The sequence below is a fragment of the Thalassophryne amazonica genome, chromosome 1, assembly GCF_902500255.1.
Source record: "Thalassophryne amazonica chromosome 1, fThaAma1.1, whole genome shotgun sequence".
NCBI lineage: Eukaryota > Metazoa > Chordata > Actinopteri > Batrachoidiformes > Batrachoididae > Thalassophryne > Thalassophryne amazonica.
In genome coordinates, this window is record NC_047103.1 from 124,354,014 (window position 1) to 124,369,677 (window position 15,664).

Here is a 15,664-nt window from a genome sequence, read left to right on the forward strand (position 1 = left end):
AAACCTCCTTATTCCAGTTAAGAGTCATGGGGTGGGGGGCTGGAGCTCATCCTAACAGTAACAGGGCGTGAGGCGGGGTACACCCTGGACAACTGCCAGTCTATCGCAGGGCCACATATACACAAACACATTCACATCGAACACACACCTACAGACAATTTAAAGTTTCCAGTTCACCAAACCTGCATGTTTTTGGATGTGGGAGGAAGCCGGAGCACCCGGAGGGAACCCACGCAGGCACAGGAAGAACATGCAAACTCCACACAGTAAGGCCCAAGATGGGAATCGAACTTACAACCTTCTTGCTGTGAGGCAACAGTGGTAACCACTAATCCACTGTGCTCCCTGATGATCAAATATGTATTTAAAACAGGGCTCACCAGATATTTCAAAAGCATTTCTCAGGTTTTCTCCATCTTCTATTCTGGAAATAAGCATTCCGGTTAGTGGCATCTTCCCCTACAGACACAAAAACAAACCCAGAGTTAAACCTTGGTTATATGTAGAGCTATTAACTAATAAACTGACCAACAGTTTGCTAATTTGATAATCAATTCCTTGTTTTGAGTTATTGAAGGAAAAAATGCCATAATTCTCAAATTTTTACATCTTACAGTAAATGTGAATGATTTCTGGTTTATTTTACTAGTTTCTTTACTTGCCCCTGACAGTAATGTCTTGTTCTGTCCATAACCTAAAGATATTCAGTATATCTATAGGCTGTGAACAAAACCAGACATTTAAAGGCATCATCTTGGGCTTTGGAAAGCACTGATTGGCTTTCTTTTGTCTTTTATTAACCTAACAACCTCACTAATTATTCTTGATTGATTATGAAACTAATTGTTAGCTACTGTCTGAGTTATATGTAGTTGTGGCTGAAGTTGTAGCATGTATCTATTATTCCCTGTTGCAATATTATCTCAAACAGCAGGTGGCAGTTGTGAGAAACTCCTCTATGAAGCAGTACAGAATAGACTCAGTCTCACAGACTGGGTGAGTTGTGAGGGTGCTGCACAAATGGTGATGCTGTTGTTGCACAACAAAAGCTACAATGAAAGTGCTAAGGACTCCAGTTATTTTTGTTTTAAATCACATAGTACTTGTGAAAATCTTCTTGGGCGGATTTACTCACTCTTACTGGATTGCCTGATTCTAAGGTTTTGGTTTCAAGCTTTGTCAAAACATTTTATGAACACATTAATTTTAGTACACAATCTTTGAGAGCGGTCTGGGAGAAAGACCTGGGGTAGCAAATTGATGAGTGTGTTTGGGAGGAGAGCCTCAGCAGAATTTGCTCCTCTTCCATTAATGCTAGACATCAGTTATCTCAGTTTAAGGTGATGTACAGGCTACATTACTCGAAAGTTAAATTAAATAGAATTTATCCTTCTATTTCCCCCTTGTGTGACCGGTGTGGATTTGCTCTAGCCCGTCTTTTTTGGACCTGTTTGAAATTGCATAAATTTTCTAATCACTATCTATACACCTGAAATGCGTGCGTACAAGACAGAGAGAGAGAGAGAGATGCTGTCTGTCTCGCTGCCTTTTTTTTTCAAAACCCTGGTGTCTGTGGTGTTTCTGAAATACACAGCCATCAACAATCACGTCAGCCATCAACTCCATGGAAACAAACGAGGCTAATCGAGCTCATGCAAAGCTCCTTGCTACTAATAAATATGCAGTGATGAAGGGTCACTTCCTCAAAACTTTATACTGTCACGCTGTATAAAGGACGCCAGTTTTTTAAGTTTCCAATCCCCAGCAGTTTCCATGCACCACATAGTATGATGGAATTATGTTTTATCAATGGTCAAAATTACTTTTCTTCTTCAATATCAGTCTGCTTGTGGGACAACTAAGTCATGATGAAGATGTACGAGCTGTGAGACAATTAGCACCTGACTGTTGGTCAGTCTGAGATAGACCAAGATTGCACCCTAACCACTTCACAATCTGCAAACATGCTTGTATCTGGAACAGACCTGGTAGATGAATCCACTCATCCTCTGGCTTGCAGAAAGCAGGAGCAAAGTGTGAGGAAAGAGGACGATGTAGCGCTCATTTGATTCCTGAAAAAACAACAAAACTCTGTCACACACATCGAACTATCAATTTTGCACATACATAGCTAACAGTTTTGGGAGCAGCACGGCGGCTTAGTGGTTAGCACTGTTGCCTGATAGTAAGAAGGTTCGAGGATTGCATCCTGATTGGACCATTCTGTGTGTTGTCTGCATGTTCTGACTGTGTTTGCATGGGTGTGTTTGTGTGGGTTCCCTCTGGGTGCTCCAGCTTCCTCCCACCTCCAAAGACATGCAGGTTAGGTTAATAAGAATCTTAATACTGACTGTAGGTAAATGTGCTTGTCTATGTGGCCCTGTGATAGGCTGGTGTGCAGTCCAGGGTGTACCCCGCCTCTGGCCCAAGACTGCTGCAATAGGTTCCAGCTTCCCCTGCGACCTTAAGTGTAATACGTGGGTATAGAGAATGAATGGATAATGGCTTTGGTTGAAACTGAGGACATCGGGCATCTGTGATTGATGATTGTCTTACAGGCTGGAATGTAAATTCATCCATTGTTTGATAATCCTGCCTGGTAATCCTTTTAAGGGTTGTGGTGTGACCACAAAACTGCAATCTAACACACAGAAAAAAGTGAGCATAATTTTTCTCAAAGGTACAGCAAAAGCAACAAAGTATTTGTATCCTTTCAGGTCCATACCTCTACTCTCATTTCTTATTGTGAAATTTCTTTTAAACTGTCCATGTAATGCAGAGTTACATGAGGAAGGCCATGCGACGTAAAACTTGTGATAAATTAGCATGTCGTTCCATATCAGATCTGCTGTGGGGACCCCAAGTAAAAAAATGAGAATCTAGAAGGACTTATTGACAGTACATTTAAAAAAAAAACTGTTTTAATTTGCGTGCATGAAAGTGCACGCATGTATGTGTGTAGAACAGGCAATCTGAGCGATAAGTGTGTGTCCACTCCGCGTGCACATGTGGGGTGCACATGCGCACGCGAGCTGTCCATGCTGCCACACAAAAAGGTTGATATTTGTCAGTGATCGCCTGCTGTTGTACAGTCTGGTGAAAAATCCCTTTAGGTGTTTAATCAGTGTATACCTGCATTGCTAGATTTTATTTGTCTGGCTGGACTCCATAACTGCTGCTGAACAGTGCACCAACTTTCCACATGTATACAACTTTCAGATGTAGTCAGTGGACTTTCTCTTTTCTCTTTTTTTAAACTCTTTTTTGTTGTCATTTTACTTGATACGCATCTTAACACAATTGTAGTTGGATTATCGTTGTGGGACGGCGCTTCACATGGGATTTAATTATAGCAGAGTTGGATTTGTCACCTGATTGATGTTGCCAGCACACAGAGCAGCCGAGTGAAAGGGACTTCAACGGCTGTTTGCGCTGTGGAATGCGAGGTACCGGAGTTACATGTTTATTTATGGCGTCATGTGCTGGGCAAACATTTCCGCATCATACCTGCTACAGACTTAGGAGATGTACATGTAATAACACGTGTGTTACAGCAGTGACATCCCGTTCAGCTGCGTTGCGGCAGTTATTACAGATCAACATTTCCTTCACCCTCCCTGGCCGGGGTCCACTGGAGGCAGACAAATGTGGTACAACATGCCTTCAGGCTTTGCTGTGACTGATCAATCTCAGAACTCAATCAACTGCGATCAGATTGTTTCAGATGCTGTTTTGATGCCATCAGAATATGTAAATTGCGGTCAGATGGTCGCCAGATTACACATGGACCGCCGTCGGATAGGTGTCCCATCTCGACGGCGCACAGAGAGTTTTGAACATGTGTCACACTCAGGGCCGCCGGCTGATTTTGACCAACTGTGTGGACTTCCACAGATGGCTGTCAGAATGTTTTGGAACTGAAATCTGACACCTTTTGTATGTGCACCAATTCATACACCCGACGCCACTCTGCGTGATTCCATCTATGTGTAACGGGGTATTAAGCCCCCGTCACACATATCAAGAATGTGCTGGAAGCATGCCGATACGGCAAATACTGTCATAATCCAACGCAGTCGGGAGGGAAAAGAGACGTGGCCAGCTCTGTCAGAACACATCTGGAGTACCTCGTCCACACCTGCACGATGGCATCCAAAGTGTATGTGGACAGCAGGTGGATGATACACACTGCTGTCAGATGGCCATAAAAGGCGCTGCAGACTGCCCGATCTCCAAATGTCTGGATGGCAGACCGGAGCGCTGTTTTTCCTCAGACGCACGTGCGTTAGCGTATGCATGGGGCTGTAATTATCACTCAGCTATGTGTGTGCATAATGCTGCATGGGCCACTAAGAGTGCACACCTGCCACTGCACAACTTCGCTCCAAAGTTTGCTGGCAGTTGGCCATGCTGTCCCTCAGATGGAGCCTTTCCAGGTTACTTTCTTTTTTTTTTTTTTTGCTAACTTCAGCACCACAATGCAACTCTGGACACGGCGATGGTTGGATTATCACATGGAATTAATTATACATTATTTTACATGGCACATGCAGGTCATACCAGCAGGCATACCAGATCTATCTCGAGGTTCCCTCGTATGCACTGAAATCATTTTGGATCCTGTTTTGCTGCCATCGGAATATGTAAATTGCAGTTAGATGGTGTCCCATCTTGATGTGGCCCGGAGAATTATGAAGATGTGCGTCACACTCGGCGCCACCAGCCAATTTTGACCAACTATGTGAACTTCCACAGATGAGAACGTTGTATTTTGTAAATTTGAGTTCATTGACTAATTTTGCATGCTTTTGGTATTTGTCACCATGGGTGTGTGTATATGTAGGTATGTATGCATATATATGGGTGTGTGTGTGTGTGTGTGTGTATAGATATCAATTTATGAAATTGTGTTTGTGTGCATGCATGTATATATATGTGTATATACAGTATTCTTATTTATAGTATAAGGGGTGGGTATTTCTAAGATTTGCTTCTGCCCCTCAGCCTTTTGGCCACCACGGGATCATTGTAGAGTTGTTTGTTATGAGTTTTGTGTTATTGTTGAATTGTGTGCCGAATAATTAATTCATTCATTCAGAATGCGATTTCATTGAACTTCCATTTTAGTCAGGGTTCACCAGATTGGTTTGGCTTTTCAAATGTAGCTCCAGCTGTGGGAGGGATATTCTGTTTGGGAGGCAAGTACTAACTGTGTGTGCCACTGTGCACTGTGCAATGCAGCAATGTATTGGTCAGCCAATCTGTTTCAGCCCACTGATAAAGCCCACTCATTTCTAAACAGAGACATTTTCTGAAATTCTTCGGCTGAACATGAAGAGTTTTGAACCACATCATGTCTCTCTCTCTCTCTCGTCACACACACACCACACACACACACACACACAACACACACACACACACCACACACACACCACACACACACACACACACACACACACACACACACACACACACACACACACACACACACACACACACACACACACAGGGAGTTGGTACCTGACAGTTCTGTGTGTGGACTGTGGTGAGGGACATGTGGAGAACAGGGCCAAGGGTTCTGATGTCATCACCCTCCAGTTTCTTATTGGCTCTGTTAAATCTGCAACTCCAGATTCTTCTTCTTCCGTACATCCTGACACTGAGACTGAACACAAACACATAAAACTTATTACGACTATATGAAAAGACATAAATTGGGGTTCCCTCTCTTTAAAAAAAAAAACATTTTCCAGGAGTTCTTTCTGACATTTCCAGACAACAGTTGCTCACAAACATTCATAGAATGTAATGGTATTGTTGCCATATTGCACCCTATTTTTATTCCTCTTTTTGCAATGATGCAGGATTAGTGATAAAGTATCTCTGGTCAGTTACATGTGATAACTCCAACCATGACTGCGAACTGTTTAATAAGGTCATCTGGTCATCTTTTTGTTAGTCGTGGACAACACTGATATGTCTTTTTTAACCCGAGGCCAACAAATAAAGTCATCAGGTATTGCAAAGATTTGCATCAGTCCGTGTGTCCATCTATCAGTGTAAGTCCAGTCTTATTACTGCCAGAGTCTTCAAATTCACAGCGAACATTCTTGGGACACAAACCTTGGACAAGTTCAAAGATGGCTAACCTTGACCTATTTTAAGAGGTTAAAAAGGTCCACATTCTGTTTCAATCTGTTCCCTTTTTTTTGAGGGGTGGGGGTGACAGCCAATCAGAGTAGAGTGGCAGTGTGACATCAGTGGCTGGTCTAGCTACCTGCAAACTCCGTTTTGTTTGCATGTAAATATAACCTCTTTGTCATATATTATTAGATTAGAGAGATTAGATTCAACAGAACTTTACTGATCCCTTGGGAAGACTCCCCCAGGAAAACTGAGGTTCCAGCAGCATTGTATAGCAGCACACAGGGTAAGAAGCACACATTATGTAAAAGCTAGAGAGAAATAAACACTTCTAAAGCTGAAAACGCTATTTTTGGAACCTGATAACACCTCTGAAGTGATTTACAAGACATTTTGTGGATGTCAGCATGCACGCTAACCTCTGTTAACGCAAAGCTAACTTCTGCTCTTGTGAAAAGCTCATGTATGTGCACACGCATGCCCTCCTGCAGACGCAGTTAAAACGTAAATATTGTCTATGATTGATGGATCGATTGATAGAGGGTCTTTATTGAACATGTACAAATTGTAAGTAAGACAATCCGATCTAAAAGGTTAATGTAAATAACAATAAAAGTACACACACAGTGGTGGGCACACTTCCGATAATCCGGTAACAGATAATTATCAAAGATAATGTTTTCAGTATCAGATTATCTTTTTAGATAACTTTAAAAACCATTATCGGACCAATTATCTTCCAATTAATTTTTGTCCGGTAACTTTTAGACCGATAAACAAAGTAAACAAAGCTGAACAGCAACAAACATTTTTTTTTATTTAAAATCAGTTCAGCACCTGCCTGTTAAAAGTTTTGTAACAGATGGACAGTTATACCCTCTGCTAACAGAAGAGAGCTGCTTCTATGAAAAGCATCTCTATCCTCTGTAGACAAAGGCGAAAAGGCCAAAAAAAAAAAAAAAACCCATTTCCTTTGACACCATACCAATATGCTGGCAATATCACCTAAGTCATCCAGAGGCATATATTTTTAACTTATGGTTCAAATTTTAACCAAACTAATTTTGGACAAGTTATTTAAAATTACTGTCATGTCTGAAGTTTTATAAAGTGAAAATATCAGATATATGTTTTAGTTAAAGTAATGTGCTAATTGTTAAGGTTTGTGAGCACATGCTGTGCCCAGCAGTGCATTATGGGTAGGATGATGTAATCTCAGTACGTTCACGACAGGACAAATGCATTTCAGACACTCTGTTCAGGCTCCACGGACAACAGCATTAAACTCTAGTGCCTAAAACTCTCTTGAATATATTCTCTGGGTTTATAGCCATTGTTATTGTATTTGTGTTTGTTAAATTCCACGCATTTTAAATGTAGCAGACAGGGATTATCTGGAATTTTGTTTTCAAGGCCTCTACTGTCATCTACTGGCCAGTAGTGTTCATGGCAGTATTCGCCCCAAGTACTAATTGGGCACCAAATCAACTTTTTGGCTTTGCAAATGGATTTTTTTTTTTTTTTACAAATGAAGCTTAAAAACAAAACAAAACAACAGCAAAGAAAACAAAAATAAAATAACATTACAAGACAGCTCTGCGGTGTTGCACAGGCACAGTGTGAGCGGTTAGTGCTGTAGCTCTTCAGCAGCAGGATACCCTCCACAACAGCCGACCACAATAATATCAAACAGGTTTGATTTCATTGGACCATACGATCGGCAATCAGGAGGTGGTCCTGAGATGTTAAACGTAGCTTGTTCTCCATGTACACTACACGACTCAGGATGCGCGATTAACTGAAACTCAGTCCAAAAATTTTTCTGCATGAAAAATCATCTCGCACAGTGTAAAGCACGTTTACAACATCATAAAACGGTGCGCACATTCTCTCCACATGCAAACATTTTGCGATGACACTTCCAGGGCTCCGTAAAAATGCCTGTTTTTACAAATAAAAAAAATGGAATATTTTACAAAAGCACATTATCTGTAAACACCACACACGACAGACGTCAATAACATGTTGGTTTACATAATGAATGACTGAACCGATCAGTGTTTCGCAGAGGCACTTTTACCCAGAATCATTAGAACTAGCATTAAAACTTAAATTTGTTTTATTAGTAGTTGTAATGTACCAGAGACAATATTGAAATTTATCGGTTATCTGTAACTTCCGATACATTTGTGGGGGGTTTATTGTTTTATCTTTATCGAAGATAACTTTTTCAGTTATGTTGTGAAGTGTAGTGACACGGACCCACAACAGGGGGCGCAAATGAACGGTCAATAGATGAGCCAAAAGGTAACAATTAATGTTGTGAAACGTGCACAACGAACATACAGACAATCTCAGAATATAATTACAGTCAAATTACAAAGGTGACATGTGGGCAGGCTCGAGGATAGAAGACGTCTGTCCTGAGAAGAGCTGGAACCACACGATTTCCGCCCCCCACAGAACCTGGTGAATACTGGACCGCCAAGTCCCGAATTCCCAGGTGATCACCGTCCCCGACTGTCGGATCTGGTACTGCTGGCGAAGAACAAAGACAGTCAAGTGTGGGTGTGTGTACACCAGTAACAACAGCGGTGGGAATGCCACCTCCACCTCTCACTCAATATGTTGCAGCGGTCTCAGATGAAAAGGAGCGCCGTCTTGCACAGCCTCCGCAAAAATGACCGGTTCTCCTGCAAACACTCACAATAACAGATTTATAAATCTCACAAAAAGGCTGAGTATTACCTCCAATGAAGTATGATATCTCGGCGATGAGGTGGAGATGACGTCTGGTCTTTATGGAGTGCGATGATGAAGAATGTGTGACAGCTGTCAGGAATTAATGAGTGACAGCTGTCACTCCCGGCTGTGTCCGTGGCGGCAGCGCCCTCTCGTGCCTGAAGCCCGCACTTCAGGCAGGGCGCCCTTTGGTGGTGGGCCAGCAGTACATCCTCTTCTGGCGGCCCACACAACAAGTTATCTGATTATGTGTTATCGAAGTTAATTTTTTGGTTATCTGTGCCCACCACTACACACACACACACACTGCACTGGGATACCAATTGAACAACTGCAAATTATAAAGAAGACAATATTCATACAGCTGAAAGTATTTTAGCATTGTTATATTTTTGTTTGCTTGCAAAGTTAAAACAACTGAACTGTGTAAGCTGTACATTTTCAATACACATGGATGTGCAGGCCTACACAGTTTCATTAAGCCCACATTTGTCCAGATTATCTGTCCATCCAGTTTTAAAAGAACCAACACATGCCCTGTGCTGGTAACAGCAGCATGAGTTGTTTCCACAAAAAAATTAGAAGTGCTGTGAGTGTATTTATTGAGAAAACAGTAGCCTGTACAGTTTGTGCTCATACTTCCAAGTACATCCTAGGCTCTGTGGAACCAAACCTGTCACACTGCACATCTTACCTCACCAATAGTCAGCTAGGTTTCAAATAAAATACACACCTAAATTTACCTGGCGATCTAAGTGAGGGCTAACATCAAATTAAAATTCCAGGATATGTGATTGTTTTAATTATTCTGGTGTTATTTCTATAAATAGAAAAGGAATCTCTATTTTTTCAGGTTTTCCAGGATGTTTGGGAACCCCGATAAACATCTTAAGTGGGGAAGTGAAGTTACTTGTGAAAAAAAGAAATTACCACACAGTTTTTTGACATTCAGCTGTTTAAGCACCTGTTTAACCCTAATATAAGTCCATATGAGAGTTCCTTATTAACCTTTGATGAGCCATATAGTTAAAAACTTTATCACCCAAACTGTTACCACTTTCTTTATAAGGAGATCAAGTTCTTTACCTGATTATGACATATATTTTTCTTTGAAAACTTATTGTTTTGTTGGAATTCAAGTTCAGCCATGTGAAATGGTCAGGACAACCTGGAGCTTTTACATATTAGAATTGTTGTGACATTAAATGGCTTGAAAAAATAATTAAATCAGGCTTCTAAAATGATGTCTTTTAACTCACAGTGAAAACTATTCAATGTGACATAAATAAAAGAAAATAAAGGTCAAAACAATGATGTGCATAAGTATACATACACAGTAAATTGTGGGATAACATTTGGTCCCAGTCCAAACAGAATTAAATATACTCTATCACAGGGCTCAAACACAGTGTAAAATCAACTCTATTGGAATAAAACCACTTGAATTGAGAAGACAGTGTCACAGACCGAACGGTCCCCCCTAAAAATCAGTCTGCCCTGCCTTCACTGTGCATGTATCATCAGCTGCGGTTTCACCGATTATCACCTCGTTTCTGCTTAAAAATGCACTCCAGTCATCATCTATCTCAGTGACAGATATCTGAAGCTTTTGTACAACAATCATGTCCACATAAATTCAGCATTATTTCATAATAAAAGATCACAGCGCCGCAACCAGCAAGCTGCTAGCTGCTACATTCACTGCAACGTCTATCATCTCAAAGTGTCATGAAATATTGTCGTTTCTGCTTAAATTGGTTTAAGTTTGCTGCTTAAAACTGACTTTAGAAAGAATTAAGAGGTTTTACCTTGTCATCTGATGGTTAATAATCCCATTAATCCATTTGATCGCTTTGGGTGAACAGACTCTGTCTCAGACGGGCTGCTGACTCCGAAATGATGCATGTGCAGTAGAGGCACGGTGGGCCATTTTTACAGGTTTGGTCTGCGACAACAGTACAAGCTGATTTCATTCTATAATAGAGTGTATTTTACTCTATTAGAGTGCGACCAAATGTTATCTCGGTAGAGTATATTTTACTCAGAAAATTTACTGTGTACCTAACACAACTAAATCATCACTTTTACAGCCATCTTTTATATTATTATGGCACTAAGCTAGCCTCTGTCTTTACTGACCCACTGCTCGACCTTGCCAGCCCGCACCTGAACTCTCTCCCTACATGCGGCATACAAGCTCCAGTGACTCTCTTCCTGCATGAGTGGTTGTCCCCGTCTGTTGGTGGGGAGGTGTGTGAGTGTGTGGCGACTCAGCCTGTTCCTTCTGTGTCCACAAGACTAGCTTTTCCATATCTGACACACTCATCACAGCTCCTTCAGTCTGCCAGCCATCCTGTGCTCGACAAAGGCAGTTCAAGTTTTTTTTTTTTTTTTTTTAAAAGCGTAAACACATTCAAATGCTCTGTTCTGGCGTGCACAGACTCAGTCTCTTTCTCTCGTGATGTTGCCATTCTTTGCGTTGTCACGTCCTGCCAGTCTCTCCACAGCAAAGTCACCACCTTCCTCTCACTCATACACAGGTGTGACTCATATAGGCTGGTGAGACAGACTGCCACACCCCCCACCAAGGTCACATCAGCACTGACCTTACTGTCAACCTGCCTTACTCCGCCTACTGCTACACATCAATAATCTGAATTAATTCCCTCAAACACTCAAACACAACAAGTAGATGATGGATACATGAACATTTCCAAATCACTGAAGAAGTCTTGGATTTCATTTATATCTATCATTAAGAAACAGTATAAGGTGATAGTCTAGTGGTTAAGCGTTTCCTCGGTTCAAAACCCAGTCAGACCGGAAAATCACTTGCCCTTGGGCAAGATCCTTAATCCCCTAGTTGCTCCTGGTGTGTAGTGAGCGCCTTGCATGGCAGCACCCTGACATAGGTGTGTTAGAGTGTCTGTGTGAATGGGTGAATGTGAGGCATCATTGTAAAGTGTTATGAGATTCCGGTGCAGATGGAAAACCACTATATAAATTCAGTTCATTTACCATTTATGGTACTGTTATGGCAAATCTGTTGAAGAGGCAGTCTTCAAAAACTAAATGACCATGCAAGTAGGAGACTGAAGAGGGAAGCCACCAAGACACCCAAACAGCCATGAAAGAGTTTAGGCTTGTGTGGCTGTAATGGGACATTTTCCAACATTTGACTGTGGCATCATGAGTTATACAGCTTTATGTTGGAATGAAACAGAGAAGTATTTTCTGAAAAATAAGATGTGATATTTCAGCTACAGTTTGCAAGAAGACACATAACCTAGATTTGATGCTTTCCTTTTCTGTTCTATTCCACCATGAAGCTGGAACTAACTGGTGATGCAACAGGAAAACGTTGCACTTTGCACAGTTATCCAATTGTAGCCACAGAAGCATAATAGTCCTGCAATGACCTCCGAGGTGACCTCTGAGGTAAGAAATGATTTTAAAAGTACACTGAAGTCAATTTAAAGTGTAAATTAAAAAAAAAAAAAACAGGTAGACATTGCTTGATGAATATGTTGTGTGACTTACTGCAAGGCTTTTGAAAGCTGCCATGGCAGCATGGAGGTCAGCTCTGTCAGCATGCTGGTCCTAAGACAAAAGAAAACACAACCACTGCAAGTAAATTTCTTGCTACATTGTTCCTTAAAACATAAAGAACAGGATTAGAATGATAAAAGAGACCTCTGTGACATTGTGCTAGCATCACTTGAGATTATTTGGATAAACTCTCCGTGATGATCACTCAGCAGCATACGTAAGTGCACGAAACAGGAAGCACTCAGACACACCTCCATATGTATGTCCAGTTCTTTGAGCAGGGTTGGGTATCTGTCCAGTCTGGTGAAGGGTTTACTCAGACTGGTTGTCAGCGTCAGGATGCCAGGAGCAGAAGCACCTTTTGACTCCATATAGGTCCCCAGTTCTTCACTGTGCAAACACTACACACCACACACACACACACACACCACCACACACACACACACACACACAACACACACACACAACACACACACACACACACACACACCACACACACACACACACACACACACACAGTATTTTAAAGCTGGTTGTGTTATGTGTCGTGTCACAAAAGGACCTCCCCTTGTTCAATAAATGTCCATTTAAAATGTCCTCATATGAAACTGAATTGGAGAAAATTCAGATGTGTGAATGTAACTGATTTTCTTTTTTACTTATTCTTTACGTAGCATAGGTAGATCAGTGGATAAAGAGCTGGCCTACCAATATGTGGACTGGGGTTCAAGTCCTGCTACCTGTCTGCAACACAAGGCAAGACACTTTACTAAGAATCCATGTAACGAGTGAGAAACTGTGTGGCCATTTAAAGCCTTTGCACGCTGGGTTGGCAAAAGCTTTGCGAGTGATTTACAAAGAATCATTGCATAAATGATAGCCGGTGGTAATAACTGACAGTAGTAGACCAACCATTCATGATATGCACACTCTTAAGGCTATGAAATTGGGCTATTAGTAAAAAAAAAAGTAGAAATACAATAAGAGTAGTGTGGCATTCAGGTAGTGAGTTCGCCAATTTTTGTGGAACAAACAGGTGTGAATCAGGTGTCCCCTATGTAAGGATGAAGCCAGCACCTGTTGAACATGCTTTTCTCTTTGAAAGCCTGAGGAAAATGGGACTTTCAGGACATTGTTCAGAAGAAAAAGGTTGATGGAGAGGGGAAAAACTTATACGCAGTGTGCAAAAATTATAGGCTGTTCATCTACCATGATCTCCAATGCTTTAAAATGGACAAAAAAACCAGAGATGCGTTGGAAGAAAATGGAAACAACCATCAAAATGGATAGAAGAATAACCAGAATGCAAAGGCTCACCCAATGATCAGCTCCAGGATGATCAAAGACAGTCTGGAGTTACCTGTAAGTGCTTGTGACAGTTAGAAGACGCCTGTGTGAAGCTAATTATTTGCAAGAATCCCCCGCAAAGTCCCTCTGTTAAATAAAAGACGTGCAGAAGAGGTTACAATCTGCCAAAGAACACATCAACTGGCCTAAAGAGAAATGGAGGAATATTTTGTGGACTGATGAGAGTAAAATTGTTCTTTTTGGGTCCAAGGACAGTTTGTGAGACAACCCCCAAACTCTGAATTCAAGCCACAGTTCACAGTGAAGACAGTGAAGCATGGTGGTGCAAGCATCATGATATGGACATGTTTCTCCTACTATGGTGTGGGCCTATATATCGCATACCAGGTATCATGGATCAGTTTGGATATGTCAAAATACTTGAAGAGGTCCATGTTGTCTTATGCTGAAGAGGACATGCCCTTGAAATGGGTGTTTCAACAAGAAAATGACCCCAAGCACACTAGTAAACGAGCAAATCTTGGTTCCAAACCAACAAAATTAATGCCTCGCAGATGTGAAGAAATCATGAAAAACTGTGGTTATACAACTAAATACTAGTTTAGTGATTCACAGGATTGCGTAAAAAAAAGCAGTTTGAACATAATACAACCCCTGGCAAAATTATGGAATCACCGGCCTCGGAGGATGTTGTGGCAGTCAGTAACGGTTACTTTTTTAGCCCAAGCAGAGGGAAAAAAATATGGAATCACTCAATTTTGAGGAAAAAAATATGGAATCATGAAAAACAAAAGAACGCTCCAACACATCACTAGTATTTTGTTGCATCACCTCTGGCTTATAACAGCTTGCAGTCTCTGAGGCATGGACTTAATGAGTGACAAAACAGTACTCTTCATCAATCTGGCTCCAACTTTCTCTGATTGCTGTTGCCAGATCAGCTTTGCAGGTTGGAGCCTTGTCATGGACCATTTTCTTCAACTTCCACCAAAGATTTTCAATTGGATTAGATCCGGACTATTTGCAGGCCTGACATTGACCCTATGTGTCTTTTTGCAAGGGATGTTTTCACAGTTTTTGCTCTATGGCAAGATGCATTATCATCCTGAAAAATGATTTCATCATCCCCAAACATCCTTTCAATTGACGGGATAAGAAAAGTGTCCAAAATATCAACGTAAACTTGTGCATTTATTGATGATGTAATGACAGCCATCTCCCCAGTGCCTTTACCTGACATGCAGCCCCATATCATCAATGACGTGGAAATGTACATGTTCTCTTCAGGCAGTCATCTTTATAAATCTCATGGGAATGGCACCAAACAAAAGTTCCAGCATCATCACCTTGCCCAATGCAGATTCGAGATTCATCAATGAATATGACTTTCATCCAGTCATCCCACAGTCCATGATTGCTTTTCCTTAGCCCATTGTAACCTTGTTTTTTTCTGTTAGGTGTTAATGATGGCTTTCATTTAGCTTTTCTGTATGTAAATCCCATTTCCTTTAGGCGGTTTCTTACAGTTCGGTCACAGACGTTGACTCCAGTTTCCTCCTATTCGTTCCTCATTTGTTTTGTTGTGCATTTTCGATTTTTGAGACATATTGCTCTAAGTTTTCTGTCTTGACGCTTTGATGTCTTCCTTGGTTCTCCCAGTATGTTTGCCTTTAAACACCTTCCCATGCTGTTTGTATTTGGTCCAGAGTTTAGACACAGCTGACTGTGAACAACCAACATCTTTTGCAACATTGCGTGATGATTTGCCCTCTTTTAATAGTTTGATATTCCTCTCCTTTGTTTTCAATTGACATCTCTCGTGTTGGAGAGATGTCAACTGCAGGGGCATTGATCGGTTAGTGGCTTAGGTCCACTCTTCATTCTTCATCATGCCTTTTACGGACTTAATTGAGTTTCTTGG

General features: G+C 41.2%; 1 protein-coding gene across 1 annotated transcript in view; it reads right to left on the bottom strand.

Annotated features, from left to right (window-relative positions):
- LOC117513884 (rho guanine nucleotide exchange factor 7-like) overlaps positions 1-15,664 on the bottom strand; it is a 139,350-nt gene that overhangs the window by 12,489 nt on the left and 111,197 nt on the right. The window contains 6 exon segments of the mRNA XM_034174122.1: positions 381-459; positions 1,986-2,072; positions 5,521-5,617; positions 5,619-5,665; positions 12,427-12,486; positions 12,687-12,825. Coding sequence (XP_034030013.1) covers positions 381-459; positions 1,986-2,072; positions 5,521-5,617; positions 5,619-5,665; positions 12,427-12,486; positions 12,687-12,825 — 509 coding nt within the window.